The sequence below is a fragment of the Callithrix jacchus genome, chromosome 9, assembly GCF_049354715.1.
Source record: "Callithrix jacchus isolate 240 chromosome 9, calJac240_pri, whole genome shotgun sequence".
Lineage (NCBI taxonomy): Eukaryota > Metazoa > Chordata > Mammalia > Primates > Cebidae > Callithrix > Callithrix jacchus.
Genome location: NC_133510.1, coordinates 67,021,405 through 67,037,500, shown reverse-complemented (window position 1 = coordinate 67,037,500; position 16,096 = coordinate 67,021,405). Strand labels below are relative to the sequence as shown.

The window sequence follows — 16,096 nt, the reverse complement described above, 5'->3', positions numbered from 1 at the left end:
CTGTTCCCCAACCACTTTGGGCACATGCTGTCAGGACCCTCTGAGGCTGTGACATGGTGTGCATCCTTAACTTTGGCCAAATAAACTTCCTAAATCAACTGAGACCTGTCCTAGTAAGTAACCAACATGTCTTTTAGTAGGTGAATGGTAAACAAACGGTGGCCTAACAAGCAATGGAATATTATTCAACACTAACAAGAAATGAGGTATCAAGCCATGAAAAGAAATGTAGGAAATTTAGATGCATGTTACCAACTGAAAAAAGCCAATCTGAAAAGGCTACATATTGTCTGATTCCTGCTATATTACATGCTTTAGGCACAACTATAAGGACAGTAAAAAGATTATTTGCTGTTAGTGGGGAAGGAAGGATGAATAGGCTTAGAATAGAGGATTTTTAGGGTGATGAACTAACCTGTATGATATAATAATGGTAGATAAATGTCATAATGCATTGTTCAAAATCCATACAATGTATAACACTAAGAATAAACCCTTGCTGTACCAGTGGTGTTAAAAACAACAGCAAAAAAAAAAAAAAAAAAGAACGAACCATAATGTAAACAATGAACTTTGGATAATAATGACATGCCAATGTAGATTCATTGGTTGCAACAAATGTACTGCTCTGTTTAGTGTTGTTAATGGGTAAAGCTATGAATTTATATGGGCAGGGGATATATGCCAAGGCTTTGTATCTACTGGACAATTTTGTTGTAAAGCTAAAATTGCTGTAAGAAATAAAGATGATATGGTTTGGATGAGTCCCCACCCAAATTGCATCTTGAATTATAGTTTCCATAATACCCATGTGTCATGGAAGGGACTCAGTGGGAAGTGATTGGATCATGGGAATGGTTTCCCTCATGCTGTTTTCAAGATATGAGTGAGTCTCATGAGATCTGATGGTTTCATAAGCATCTGGCATTTCCTCAGCTTGCACTCATTCTCTCTCCTGCCGCCCTATGAAGAGGTGCCTTCCACCATGAGAGTAAGTTTCCTGAGGCTTCCCCAGCCACGAAGAGCTGTGAGTCAATTAAACTTCTTTTCTTAATGAATTACCCATATGAATTACTCAGATGTTTCTTCATAGCAGCATAAGAATGGACTAATACAGTAAATTGTTTCTATAGAGAGTGGGGTGCTGCCATAAAGACACCTGAAAATGTGGAAGTGACTTTGGAACTGGGTAACAGGCAGAGGTTGAAACAGTTTGGAGGGCTCAGAAGACACAAAACTGTGAGAGAGTTTGGAACTTCCTAGGGACTTGTTGAATGGTTTCTATCAAACTACTGACAGTGATATGAACAATGAAGTCAAGGCTGAGGTGGTCTCAGATAGAGATGAGGACTTTGTTGGGAACTGAAGTAAAGGTCACTCTTGCTATGCTTTCACAAAGAGACTGGAGGCACTTTGACCCTGCCCTAGAGATCTGTGGAGCTTTGAACTTGAGAGAGATGATTTAGGATACCTGGCAGAAGAAATATCTAAGCAGCAAAGCATTCAAGAGGTGACAGAGCATAAAAGTTTGGAAAATTCACAGTCTGATGAGGCAGTAGAAAAGAAAAACCCATTTTCTGGGGAGAAAATCAAGCCCTTTACAGAAATTTGCTTAAGTAACAAGGAACTGAATGTTAATCACCAAGACAATGGGGAAAATGTCTCCAGGGCATGTCAGATACCTTCACAGCAGCCCCTCCCATCACAGGCCCAGAGGCCTAGGAAGGAAAAATGGTTTCCTGGGCTGGGCCCAGAGCTCCCCTGCTCTGTGCAGCCTTGGAACATGGTGCCCTGCATCCCAACTGCTTGAGCTCCAGCTGTGGCTAAAAATAGTCAAGGTACAGCTCAGGCCATTGCCTCAGATGATACAAGCACCAAGTCTTGGTGGCTTCCATGTGATGTTGAGCCTGCGAGTGCACAGAAGTCAAAAATTGAGGATTTTTGACTTCTCCTCTGCCTAGATTTCAGAGGATGTATGGAAACGCGTGGATGTCCAGGCAGAAGTTTGCAGCAGCTGTGGAGCCCTCGTGGCAAATCTCTACAAGGGCAGTGTGGAAGGGAAATGGGGGGGGTTGGAGCCCAACACAGAGTCCCCACTGGGGCACTACCTAGTGGAGCTGTGAGAAGAGGGCCACCATCCTCTAGACCTCAGAATGATAGATCCACTGACAGCTTGCACTGTGTGTCTGGAAAAGCCACAGGCACTCAATGCCAGCCTGTGAAAGCAGCCAGGAGGAGGGGATATACCCTGCAAAGCCACAGGGGCATAGCTTCACAAGGCCATGAGAGCTTGCCTCTTGCCTCAGTGTGATGTGAATGTGAGACATGGAGTCAAAGAAGAACATTTTGGAACTTTAAGGTTAAATGACTGCCCTATTGGATTCTGAACTTGCATGGTGCCTGTGGCCACTTTGCTTTGGCCAATTTCTCCCACTTGGAACTGGTGTATTTACCCAATGCCTGTATTCCCATTGTATTTTGGAAGGAACTAACTTGTGTTTGATTTTACGAGTTCATAGGTGGAAGGGACTTGTCTTGTCTCAGAAGAGACTTTGGACTTGTACTTTTGAGTTAGTGCTGGAATTAGTTAAGAGTTTGGGGGGCTTTTGGGAAGACATGATTGTGTTTTGAAATATGAGGACCTGACATTTGTGGGAGACCAAGGGTGGAATGATATGGTTTTGCTGTGTCCCCACCCAAATCTCATCTTGAACTGTAGTTCCTATAATCCCCACATATTGTTGGAGGGACTCAGTGGGAAGTGATTGGATCATGAGGGCAGTTTCTCCATACTGTTCTCATGAAAGTGGGTGAGCTCTCATGAGAGCTGATGGTTTTACAGGTGTCTGGCATATCCTCTGCTTGCACTCATTCTCTCTCCTGCTACTCTGTGAAGAGGTGCCTTATGCCATGATTGTAAGTTTTCTGAGGCTTCCCCAGCCATGTGGAACTGCAAGTCAATTAAGTCCCTTTTCTTTATGAATTACCCAGTCTTGGATATTTCTTCAAAGCAGCATGAGAACAGACTAATACAAAAGACATAATGGAGGCTATCATGCTAAGTGAAATAAGGCGGACATAGGAACACCACATGATTGCACTTATACGTGAAATCTTAAGTCAAATTTCATGGAAATAGAGAGTAGAATGATGATTATTAAAGAGTGGGTCAAAGGTTACAAAGGGTACAAGCTTTGTCAAAGGGTCTAAGGTTTTAGTTAGACAGGAGGAATTAGTCTTGAGATCTGTTGCACAGCAGGGTGACATAGTAATAACATACTGCACATCTCAGAATAACTAGGGCCATATATTTCAAATGTTTCATCATACAAAAAATAATGTGAGGTTATGGCTATGTTAATTTGCTTGGTTTACTCATTCCACATTTTGTGTGTGTGTGTGTGTATCATATCGAACTTTATAAATTTATACTCAATTTTTCAATTAAAATAATATTAATTTTAAAATAAAAATATGTTGTGGGTTTTGGCAAATCTATATCATGATTTCATCACTGCAGTTGTTTCACTTATTCACCTTGTAAAGATCTATTGTCTTTACATACAATCTTTATTTAGTTTGTTGAAACTAGCCTGCTGGGATTTTTACTGAAATTATGTTGAATCTATACATTAAGTTAGAAAGCATTGACAGCTTAATAATATTGAGTCTATTAAATTAATAATATTGAATATGTAATATCCCTTCATTTATTTACCTCTTAGATTTCTTTAATCATTATTTAGTAGTTGCTACCTATAGCTTCTTTTCTATATATTTTGTTGGATTTATGCCTAAGTACTTATTCTAATGGTGCTATTTTGAATAGTATTGACCTTTAATTTCAAATTCAGTTCTTTGTTGCTGGTATATAAAAATGTACTTACTTTTTGGCCAGGTGTTGTGGCTCACACCTGTAACCCCAACACTTTGGGAGGCCAAGGCAGGTAGATTGCTTGAGCCCCAGAGTTAACCAGCCTGGGCAATATGATGAAACTCCATCTATACAACAAAAACAAAAAATTATCCAGGCATGGTGGCATGCACCTGTAGTCCCAGCTACTTTTGTGGCTGAGGTGAGAGGATCATTTGAACCAGGGAGGTCAAGGCTACAGTGAGCCATGATCATTCCACTGCACCCCAACCTGGATAACAGAACAAAACCCTGTCTCAAAACAAAAACACAAAGAATGTACTTACTTTTTATTGTAACCTTTTATTTTGCAGTTTTGCCATCTTTACTTATTATTTCCTGGTGGGTTTTGATATATTCTTTAGAATTTTCTACATATAATGTCATATGAGAATAAGGACAGTTTTATTTTTTCATTTCTGTCTAACTTTTATTTCTTTTTCACATCTTCTTGCTCTAGTTAGACTTCTTGCTCTAGTTATCCAGTACATTATGAATAACAGTGGGAGAGGATGTGCTTGCCTTGTTCTCAGTCTAGAGGAAAAGGGTCCAGTCTCTCACCATTAAGTGTGATGTACTAGCTATGGAATTTTTCTAGACCTTCTTTACCAAGTTTTGGAAGTTGTCCCTATTCTTTATTTTCTGAGGGTTAATTTTTTTTAACTCAAATGGGTGATAGGTTATGTTATATACCTTTTTTGCATCAGTTGTTATAATCACTTGATGTTCCTTCTTTATTCCCTTGATGTAGTGGATTGCATTGATTGATTTTCAATGTTGAACAAGGTTTGCACATCTGAAATGAATCCCACTTGTTCATAATATATAATTCTTTACATATTTGGTTAAATTCAATTTGGTAACATTTTCTTGAACATTTTTGTGTCTATGTTTGTAATAGCTATTGATCTGTAGTATTTCTTTCTTGAAATGTCTTTATCTAGTTTTAATGTGTTATACTGGCCTCCATATAATGAATTAGAAAGTGCTGTCTTGCTTCTATTTTCTGAAAGAGATTATAGAGTATTGTTTTTATTTCATTTTTTAAATGCTCCTAGAGTAAACCAATGAAAAGATATATCCCAATGCTTTCTCTCTTGAAAGGTTATATTATTGATTCAATTTATCTAATAGGTATATGTATATTCTGATTTAGTTTATCCTTATGAGATATTTGGTATTTTCTGTCTTCAAGATTTAACCCATTTAATCTAAGTTTTCAAATTGTTTTTAATATAAAAGTCCTTTTAATAGATGAATAATAATTGTACATCTTCATGAGGTACATAGTAATGTTTCTGTGCATATAATGTATAATGATCAGATCAGGCTAATTAGCATATCCATCATTTCAAACATTCAGCATTTCTTTGTGTTGAGAACTTTCAGTATCCTCCTTCCAGCTGTTTGAAACTACATACATTGTTAACTATAGTCACCCTATGGTGGTATGGAACACTAGTACTTATTTCTCCTACTTAGCTGTAATTTTATATATTTTTTTTAACAAATCTAGTGTCTATCCCACCCTTCCCCCTACCCTTCCTATTCTCTAGTATCTTCTGTCCTACTTTTCATTTCTCTAAGATCAGCTTTTTTAAGCTTCCACATATGAGCGAGGATGTGTGGTGTTTAACTTTCTGTTCTTGGCTTATTTCACTTAAGATAAAGTCTTCCAGTTCCATCCATGTTGCCATGAATGACAAGATTTCACTCTTTATTGTGGCTGGATAGTATTCCATCGTGTCTATATACTACATTTTTTTATCCATTCATCTGTCGTTGGACACCTAGGTTGATTCCATATCTTGGCTATTGTGAATAGTGCTGCAATAAACATGAAGTTCAGATATCTCTTTGATATGATTTCCTTTCCTTGGATAAATTCTCAGTAGTGATATTGCTGGATCATATGGTAGTTCTATTTGTAGTTTTTTTGTGGAAACTTCATACTATTCTCCATAGTTGCTGTGGTAGTTTACATTCTCAACAGCAATGTATAAGAGTTTTCTTTTCTCTGCATCCTTGTCAGCTTTTGTTATTTTTTTGTCGTTTTAATAATGGCCATCCTAACTGAGATGAGATGATAGCTCATTGTAGTTTTGATTTGCATTTCCCTGGTGATTAATGATGTTGAGCATTTTTTCATACATTTGTACGTCTTCTTTTGAGAAATGTTTGGTCAGATCATTTGCCCATTTTTTAATTGAATTATCTTCTGTTTTGTTGTTGAAATGTTGGAGTTCCTTATATGATCTGAATATTACTGAATGAAGACTCAGGAAATATTTTAGTCCCATCCTGCAGCTTGTCTTTTCACTCTGTTCATTGTTTCCTTTGTAGTACAGAAGCTTTTTAGTTTAATATAATTCCATTTGTTTATTTTTACTTTCATTGCCTGTGCTTTTGGGGTCTTATTTATAAAATTTTTTCCCAGACTAATGTTCTGAAGGGTTTCCCTTATGTTTTCTTCTAGTAGTTTTATCATTTGGGGCCTTACATTTAGGTCTTTGATTCATTTTTAGTTAATTTTTATATAAAATGAGAAGTAGGACTCTAGTTTCATTCTTTTGCATATGGATATTCCGTTTTCCCAGAATCATTTATTAAAAAGGCTGTTTTTTTCCCCAAAGAATGATGTTGAAAACTTAGTCAAAAATCAGTTGGCTACAGCTATGTAGATTAATTCCTGGGTTCTCTATTCTGTTGCATTGGTCTCTGTGCCTGTTTTTATGCCAGTATCATGCTATTTTTGTTACTACAGCTTTGTGATATATTTTGATACCTGCTAGTATAGTAACTCCAGCATTGTTCTTTCTGATCAGGATTGCTTTGACTGTTGGGCATGGGGTGGTGGTCTTTTGTGGTTCCATACAAATTTCAGATTTTTTTTTCTATTTCTGTAAAGAACATCATTAGTATTTTGATAGGGATTGCATTAATCTGTATTGCTTTGGGTAGTATTGTAATTTTAACAATATTAATTTTTCCAATCCATGAGCATGGGATGTCTTTCCATTTGTTTGTATGTGCCTTGGTTTATTTCATCAGAGTTTTGTGGTTTTACTTGCAAAAGTTTCTCACTTCCTTGGTTAAATTTATTCCTGGAAATTTTATTTCATTTTTATAGTTATTGTAAATGAGATTGTCTTCTTGATTTTTTTAAAGCTAGTTTGTGTTTTGGGTATAGAAATGTTACTGGTTTTGCTTATTAGTTGAATCCTGCAACTTTACTGAATTTGTTTGTCAATTTTAAGCATTTTTGTAGACCCTTTAGGTTTTCCTGTATAAAATATCATGTTGTCTGCGAACAGGGACAATTTGACTTCCTCTTTCCAGTTTAGATGCCCTTTATTTCCTTTTCTTGCCTAATTGCTCTGGCTAGGATTTCCAATACTATGTTGAATGAAAGTGGTGAGAGGACATCCTTGTCTTGTTTCAGTTCTTAGAGGAAAGACTTCCAGCTTTTCCTTGTTTTATATTTTTAGTCTCAATTTTGAGACTAAAAATTAGTTAGCTATGGGTTTGTCCTATATAGACTTTATTATGTTGAAGTACTTTCCTTCTATACTTAATTTATTAAGAGTTTTTATCATAAAGGGAGTTAAATCTTATTAAACGTTTTTCTGCATCTGTTGAGATCATCATACGGTTTCTGTCCTCCATTCTACTGATGTGATGTATGACATTTATTGATTTGCATATGTTGAGCCATCCTTGCACTCTGGGACAGATCCCGCTTGATTATGGCGTATTGTCTTTTTGATGTGTTGTTGTATTTGGTTTGCTGGTGTTTTGTTGAGAATTTTTGTTGGTATGTTCATCAGGGATATTGGCCTTTAGTTTTCTTTTCCATGCTGTGTCCTTATCTGGTTTTGATATCAGAATTATACTGGCCTTGTAGAATGAGTTAGGAAGAATTTCCTCTGCTTCAATTGTTTTTGGAATAGTTTGATAAGAGTTAATATAGAGACAAGTTTAGAGCAATAAGTGCCTACCTCAAAAAACTAGAAATGCTTCCAATAAACAACCTAATGTTGCACTTTGAGGAACTAGAAAAACAAGAACAAGCCAAACCCAAATTAGTAGAAGGAAATAAATAATAAAGATCAGAGCAGAAATAAACAAAATTGAGACTAAAATATAAAAGATCAACGAAACAGAAAGCTGATAAACAAAATGACAAACCATTAGCTAGACTAAGAAAAAAAGAGAGAAGATGCAAATAAATAAAATCGGAAGTGAAAAAGGAGACATCATAATGGATAACACAGAAATTCAAAAGATCACTAGAGACTACTTATGAACAACTATATGCCAATAAATTTGAAAACCTAGAGGAAATGAATAAATTCCTGGACACAAATACCTACCAAGATTGAACTAAGAAGAATTAGAAAACCTGAATAGATCAGTAACAAGTAATGAGGTTGAATCAGTAATAAAAAGTGTTCCTAAACAAAGAAAAGAAAAATGGCCTTACCACTGAATTCTACTGAACATTTAAAGAAGAATTAGTAACAATTCTTCTCAAACTAAGCTGCTAAATTTCTAATAGAGTCGTTTGTAGTGTTTCTTTATTATATTTTTAATGCTCATGCACCATAAGATTTTAATTTTGTTTAAACCTAGATGGGTCATTTTTAACCTTGTTGGTGTATTGCTATAGTCTGGATAATTTTTCTTGTCAATTACTTTCTTTTCTGTTATTTCTCAAGGGTACATATATATGTGGTAAGAGTACTTAGATTTCGGAAGTCAGTCTTCATCCTTCTGCTGTCAGGAAAGTTCTGGGCAGAATGTGAGGAAGTGCCATTGTGAGAAGTTTCCCACATTGCTGGGGGAAATTTTGGAGATGAACATAGTTAGATACCAATACTGCAGGATCCAGAAACACCAGTATAATCCAAGAAAATTTCTTCAGTGATATGAGAATCTTAGAGTTAGGAAGATAATTGTCACTCATGGAGGCCACAAGGACTGAAGTGGCCCTGGGACACAGGACAAGTCAATAGACCAACCTTGAACCTTATTCTGAGTTTTCCCTTCCCCATCCATAGAAGTTAAACCAGGACAGTTCACACCAAAGAGAGGAATAGGACCATCTCTTCTGAGAAACATGGATTGGGTTTCTTTGGATCTCTACCAGAGTCTTAGGATATGAGAAGGAGGAAATTTTCTTCTACTGTCTTCACTCTTCAGGGAATAAGCTCCTGTGTTTTGGCCTGAGTCTTTGGACTCTTAATTTGACCAGCTCAAAGGTCTCCAACTTTTCCCTGTTGTGAAGATTCTTGTGAGGCACATCCATGAGCATATACCTTTCTGTATTTGTTCTGTTTCCTCAGGATACATTTCTAGAAGTATAATTACAGTTCAGTGTATGTACATTTTAACTGTGCTTGATACATGTTGTCAGGCAAGTTTCTTGCTCATAAGGGCAATTATAATGATTAATCACCTATTTGATTCTCTTGTCAAATAACTTGCTCTAGTTGGCCAAGAATATGTTTCTTAACTGGATAATTAGGCTGAGTTCTGGCATATGGGGAAAAGTGGTCCAGGAGACCAAGGCAGAGGGAATGGGATGCTAGTTCCTGGTATGGACAGTTAAAACATAGTGGGCAATGCTGGCAGACCAGATGCCTTCGACTCCACTTGTCAAATGTTTAGATGGAATTTGATCTAGAAACACACCCTGAATGTTACTATGCCAAACTGAAGTTTGATCAGCCTCTCTAAAGGAGGGGAGTTATGTATATAAAGAATGGATTATCTTTTAAAATTAAAAATTCATTTATAAGATTAAAAAGTTTAAGCCTAAAACTTTGATCCCAAAGCAAGGCAAAGTAAAAGAATACATTGTATTATAAATCTGCTTTATTTAGCAATTGCAAAGAGCAAAGCCCATAGAAATCATCATAGAGAGACAGGCTCCATACATCATCAGACTAGTCACTTGTGCTTTCACGGATAAGCACAGAGTTTTGGAGCCAGTGAAAAGGAAGCAGGAGTTGCTCTGAAATAAGCTCGAGGCAGTCTTCTGCAATGAAAATGAGCAGAGATAATTTCTTATAATGCTCGACCTCAGAGACAGAACTCTGGAAACAAGAAGTTAATAATTTAGTAACAAAGTGAAGCTCCAGTGGTGATTACATCATGATGTGAAATCAGAGGTTGACCTTCTGATGGTGAGCAATGGATGCTCAGACGGGGCAGGAATAGACAGAGAGGAGAAATAAGGGCACTAAGCATCCATCCCAGCTCTACCTGGGAGAGCAGGGGACACTGGAGGCCAGGAGAGGACAAGCAACCTGAGGAGAGGGCTCTGCAGCCAGAGAGGGGCCTGAGGACTGTGGGACCGAGAGCTGGCGGCAGCACTTCAGTGCTTGTAGCTCTTCCTGCTGGAGGAGGAGCTGGTGGTGTACTTGATGGTGGAACTGCCGCCTCCAACGGAGCTGAGGCCACCCCCAATGACTCTGCCGCTGCTGGAACTGAAGCCGGCTCCAACGCCAAGACCACTGCCATAGGAGTAGCCGCTGCCTCCGCCCAGGCCTAAGCCACCGCCGACACCGCTGGCGCCTCCATAGCCGCTGGAGACAGTGGACTGTGTCACGGCTGTGGAGGGGAGGGGACAAGGACACAAGAAGCCACGGTGAGCTCATCCTGCCAGCCTGAGCCCAGTGAGAGGAGGGCAAGGGCAGGGGAGGAGGGCAAGCAAAGGTACGTACAGATGTTGACTTGTCCAACGCCTTCACCATTCAGCCTGCGGGGAGGAACACAGGGAGGGTGAGACCTCAGAGAGCCCTTTCCTGGACCAGCGCGGGAAGCCTCGGCAAGCAGAAGAGTCCATGGAAAACTGCTCTTTTAGTTTTCTCCCAAGAAGAGCGATTACCGCCATGGGCAGTGCACCCTAAAGTGGTGCTCAGTGCCAGGCACCTTGAAGGAGGACTCAGCTGTTGGAGGAGGTCATGTCAGTTACCCACCTGCACTCCTCGCCCTCCAGCAGCTTGCGGTACGTGGCGATCTCCACGTCCAGGGCCAGCTTGACGTTCATCAGCTCCTGGTACTCCTTCAGCAGCCGGGCCATGTCCTGCTTGGCCTTCTGCAGGGCGTCCTCCAGTCCCTCCAGCTTGTTCTTGGCATCCTTGAGTGCCATCTCCCCACGCTGCTCAGCATCAGCAATGGCGGCCTGCAGGTTGGCGCACTAGGAGGGGAAAGGAATAGGAAGAACTTGTTGTCTAGTCTTCCAGAGGAGACTAACCCTGGCAGGTCCTTTTCTGGTGAAGAAGGGGCCAGGAACCCAGAATTGTTGGTGAATGAGCTCTGACTCTTCCTGTCTATTGTCTTTCCATTTTGCGGGTTTTGTCCAGTCTGGTTCATTTGACAAAAACTCAAAATCTTTTTTGTGAATCACTGTGCTGCAGAATGTGGATATTTACTAACAGGAGACACTGTGGTTGACACAGACACTGGAAGAAATGGACCTGCTAGTTTGTTTGGATTGTGGTTGCCATAGTCAAACCAAGACGGCTTATGATTACCTTGTATGGATGCCACACTAACATCCACAAAATTAAGTCCATCCTGAAGTGAGGCGTGAGTCGCCACATGAGACTGCTGAGACCTGGCCTTCCTCCCCTCAGAAACTCTCGTCTACTTGGGCAACAATTTTCTTTGTCTTCTGTCCTTCCTCTACTCTCTCTTTCACTGTTGAGTCCTGAGCAGATTTGAAACAATATTCCTTCTGCTTTCTTCTCTGCCCTTTTCCTTTTCAATTTGTTCCTTTGCAGTTCCCAAGTCAGTCTTCCTATGGAAACACATCCAATTCCTCTAGACCAAGCTTGTCCAACCTGCAGCCCACAGGCCGCATGCAGCCAAACATGGCTTTAAATGCAGCCCAACACAAATTCTTAAACATTCTTAATACATTATGAGAGGGTTTGGTTTGGTTTTGCTTTCTTAGCTCATCAGCTATCGTTCGTGTTAGTGTATTTTATGTGTGGCTCAAGACACTTTTTGCTTTGCTCTGGCCCAGGAAAGCGAAAAGCCTGGACACCCCTGCTCTAGGCCATGTTTTTGCAGCTCTGAGCATCACGATTGGTTCTCTCACATGTTTGTGTCATGCCCTAGGTAGGATCCATGTCTTCTAGCCAGGGTATACTGACTAGGAATAGGAATTGCATAGCCTCCTCTCCCTGGTTTTGGTGAGTTCCAGGGGATTTTCCCAAATATAATCATTGATGACTGCCTGACGACCTAAAAAGAAAATACTTTTCTCCTCCATTGCCCCTCACTGTACCTGCTTCTTGACGTGGTCAATCTCGGATCTCAGCCTCTGGATCATGCGGTTGATCTCAGAAATCTCCTGCTTGGTGTTGCGCAGGTCATCCCCATGTCTGCCCGCTGTCACCTGCAGCTCCTCGTACTGTAGTGCAGAGGTGGAGAGAGAGACAGTGTCTACGGGCTCTTACAGGGACTGATGACTTTCACTTCTGTATCAAGCATGTGTTAAACTTGAAGCTAATGACTTCTCCTCAAGAAATTTGAGGAAAGGTTGATGTTACAAGGTTGACAGACACTGAGAAACCAAATCACAGACGATCCTTACTGTGTGACCAGTGATAGTGTAGCTATCTTAAGGACTGGCAATATTATATACTATATTCTAAAAGTCAGCAATCAGGGGAAGCTAAAGGCAGAGATGACTAGGCCCCTGTCTATGGCAGCTTTCCCCCTGCACTGGGTCTTTTTCCTCCTTGACTTGGGTGTAAGTTCCATAAGTGTCTACTCTAATAGGGCAGGGTGCACGTCCTGTGGGAGAACCCCGGCTTCCTGTCAGGGGATGTCCCCCGTGAAGTCTGCAGTCCTCTGGCATTCAGCGTGGGACACAGGGATTCCTCAATGGCTGCCCACTCCCTGCTCACCTTGGTCTGGTACCAGGACTCAGCCTCAGCCCGGCTCCTCTGAGCGATCTCCTCGTATTGGGCCTTGACCTCGGCGATGATGCTGTCCAGGTCCAGGTTGCGGTTGTTGTCCATGGACAGCACCACGGACGTGTCTGAGACGTGGGTCTGCATCTGGGACAGCTCCTGCGGAACAGAAGGCCAGAAGATCAAATTCACTTCTGACACTCACAGAGATACCCAGCCCTAGACATCTTCTCCCCTTTGCAGACCCCATCAGAGTAAATAGAAGGACGGTGGAGATGCTTACTGCCTCATACAAGGCTCTCAGGAAGTTGATCTCGTCTGTGAGGGTGTCTGCCTTGGCTTGCAGTTCAACCTTGTTCATGTAGGCAGCATCCACGTCCTGGGGAAAGAGCCAACAACCTGGAGTTACCTGAGCGCACCTTTCCAATCTGCCCATCTTCTAGTCCCCCTAGCAATTCTCCTCTCCCAGGTGAGCAGGGACGCAGAGCCACTTCTGCCTTTCTAAACCCGTCTGAACCCCTGGCTTCATCTGCTCACCTTCTTCAGAGTCACAAATTCATTCTCTGCTGCCGTGCGCTTGTTGATTTCATCCTCATATCTACAGGAAGAAAGGCACAGGACACATTTGAGTCAGTGGGTAGGATAAAACAGAAAAGCAGCCTGGGATCCAACACTTTTCTCGAATGGAATGTATTCTAATTGAGCTTTCCTGCCACAGAGAGCCTAAGAGATGATTTTTGCTGCTACTCAATTTGTTACTTCTTTAATCTTCTCATCCTCCTATAACTGTCTTGCAGGTTTGCTCCTAGGGAATAATTTGTGCTTTCCATTTCCATGGACGTGGGTTGTTAGGAATCCTACCCCCATCTGGACCTGGTCACCCAATAGTCTTGAAGCATGTGGTGCAGTGAGTCCGTTTCTGCTGTTTAACTCACTTGTTCTTGAAGTCCTCCACCAGGTCCTGCATGCCTCTGAGCTCTGAGTCCAGGCGGCCGCGTTCCCCAACGATGCTGTCCAGCTGCCTCCTGAGGTTGTTGATGTACTGTTCGAACAAAGGCTCCAGGTTCTGCCTTACGGTCTTGGTGCCCTGCTCCTGCAGCAGGGTCCACTTGGTGTCCAGAACCTTGTTCTGCTGCTCCAGGAACCGCACCTGGAGGGGAGACAAGCTGGTCATTTTCCAGGCAAAGGAAGGAAGAAAGAAGTGTGTGGTACCAGGTTTCCTGGCAGGTCCGGGAGGTTCCCATGGTGCTGGGCTACTACAGTGCCATGTAGGGAGGCTCAGGCAGAGCTCTGCTCCCCCAACTCCTTTTTCTTTGCACCCCACCAATCTCACTAGAGAAATTGTCCCACAGACCATTGAAGTATTCTCCCTCTCTAAGTTATTGAACATATTAGTGAGTTTCAACATGTCTTTTCCCTCTTTTTCCAGCTACAATCACAAACATCGTTATAAAATAGCATTCATCTGGTATTTTGTGAACAGTTTTTTTGCTGATAGGACCTGAGAAGAGATGTTAAATGTTGCCCAATGACTAGATTCCAGTCTCATTTCCCATTTGTGCAAGTGTATCCTCTAAAACGTCCTGAAGTTATGGTCATTCTTTGTTTTGAGGATTAATTAACATTTCCACATATTATATGAATATTTTGTCTCTTTTTCCATAACCTAGCAAAAATATCCTTTCTTTTGTATCCAATTTTTAAAATTAGCATTTCTCCATGTTTTATAGTTGTTTCTGTGTCCTTTTTTCCTTAATCCAGCCAGATTATTGTTTCCTTTTTTTTCTAATATTTTTTTATCTTACCCAGACCCAGAGTGTAATTTATGAGCCCATATACTCCTGGCATTTTCTCTGTAATCTCTTAGACACTTCAGAGGGAAGAGTTAACCTCTTCCCTCTGATGGCCTCATCTGTGCTTCAGGGTCATGAAAAGTTACGGCTTTCCCTAGGCAGGACTGAGGACCATTCCGGAGATCTCATGGGGGAGTGATGCCCATCTCTGCAGCCTGCAGTGCTTCAGGAGCCACCTGCATCCTCTGCAGAGCTGGGCTGAGTCCCCTTCTTTCCTCTGGTCTGGGGACCCTGAGGTGCCCATGGAGAGCATGGCCCTGGCTCACCTTGTCGATGAAGGAGGCGAACTTGTTGTTGAGGGTCTTGATCTGCTCGCGCTCCTCGGTCCGCACCCGCTGGATGGTGGGGTCGATTTGCAGGTTGAGAGGAGTCAGGAGACTCTGGTTGACGGTGACCTCTTGGATGCCTCCAGGGGGGCACACAGGGAAGCCGGGGCCCCCAAAGCCACCAGCAAGGCCAGCTCCACCACCCAGGCCAAAGCCAGTGCCAGCTCCACCACCAAAACCAAATCCACTCCCGGCGCCACCAAAGCCATAGCTGCCTCCAGCTCTGCTGCCATAGCCGCCACCGATGGCACAGCTGCCCCCTCCAATGGAGATCCTCTTGGAGCCCCCAAGGTTATAGAGACTGCGGCTGCCAAAGCCAGCTCCTCCACATGCGCCACCCAGGCCACCACTGCCCCTGGAGCGGGACACAGAGACGCTGCTGAAGCCAGAGCGGCTGACCCCAGGGAGCCTGGCTGAGCCGGCACTGAAGCCCCGGCGGCTGCTGCTGTGGCTCCTGATGGTGGTGGATGTGCTGGACATGGTTCCAGAAGATGAGAGGGCTGAAGAGAACGTGAGAGGCTGGAGGCGAGAGGGAAAAGAAGCAGGACTAGGAATCGGGCTCCCAGCAACACCTTATATACGGAGAGCATGGGCTGGGCCCAGTCCTGGAAGGTGAGCTTGCAGGTTGGGAAGGGCTGGGCTTTACCAACAGTGAGATCACACCCAGTTTCTAGAAAGGTATGAAATATGAAGATTGCTTTTTGGCTTCCTTTAGTCATAGAGGAATTCTCCTGCCTTCCAGCCTTGACTTGATCCCAACACAATAAGCCTGGATATACATTCACTGAAGTCATGAGTTAGTCATGTCCTCAAACAAAGGAGACAAGGAGCTGATCTGTGATAATTGTCCCCTCCTGCTTCTTCATCAGACACTCCCTGTGTGCCCCCTTCCCACACAGGTTTTCTCCTCCACTGGCACCAGCCTCACCCTCTGAGTGGGATTCTTCCTGAGGGCGTCTGGGCATTTGCTCAATGGCCTGAGCAAGAAGTGGCCTGTTGTGTTTTTCCCACTGTGTTTGGACCAGTTCTTCTGCAGCTCCTGGCTGTCCTCCCTGGTGTCCCGGACACAGGAAC

The 16,096-nt window shown here is 42.2% G+C and overlaps 1 protein-coding gene across 1 annotated transcript; it reads right to left on the bottom strand.

Annotated features, from left to right (window-relative positions):
• Nucleotides 1-9,772: 9,772 nt before the first annotated feature.
• Nucleotides 9,773-15,571, bottom strand: KRT6A (keratin 6A). Its single transcript, XM_035256692.3, has 9 exons — nt 14,963-15,571; nt 13,779-13,993; nt 13,381-13,441; nt 13,127-13,222; nt 12,838-13,002; nt 12,213-12,338; nt 10,897-11,117; nt 10,642-10,676; nt 9,773-10,528 (listed from the first exon to the last, which is right to left on the bottom strand). The coding sequence occupies exons 1-9, from the start codon at nt 15,500-15,502 to the stop codon at nt 10,293-10,295; spliced, it is 1,695 nt and encodes a 564-aa protein (XP_035112583.2). The 5' UTR covers nt 15,503-15,571; the 3' UTR covers nt 9,773-10,292.
• Nucleotides 15,572-16,096: the final 525 nt, after the last annotated feature.

Coding starts and splice junctions, on each gene's coding strand:
- KRT6A (XM_035256692.3), bottom strand. CDS start 15,502: ATGTCCAGCACATCCACCACCATCAGGAGCCACAGCAGCAGCCGCCGG. Junction 13,994..14,962: donor TCGCCTCCTTCATCGACAAG/GTGAGCCAGGGC, acceptor TCTCCCCTCCAG/GTGCGGTTCCTGGAGCAGCA. Junction 10,677..10,896: donor CTGGAGGGCGAGGAGTGCAG/GTGGGTAACTGA, acceptor TCCTCCCCGCAG/GCTGAATGGTGAAGGCGTTG.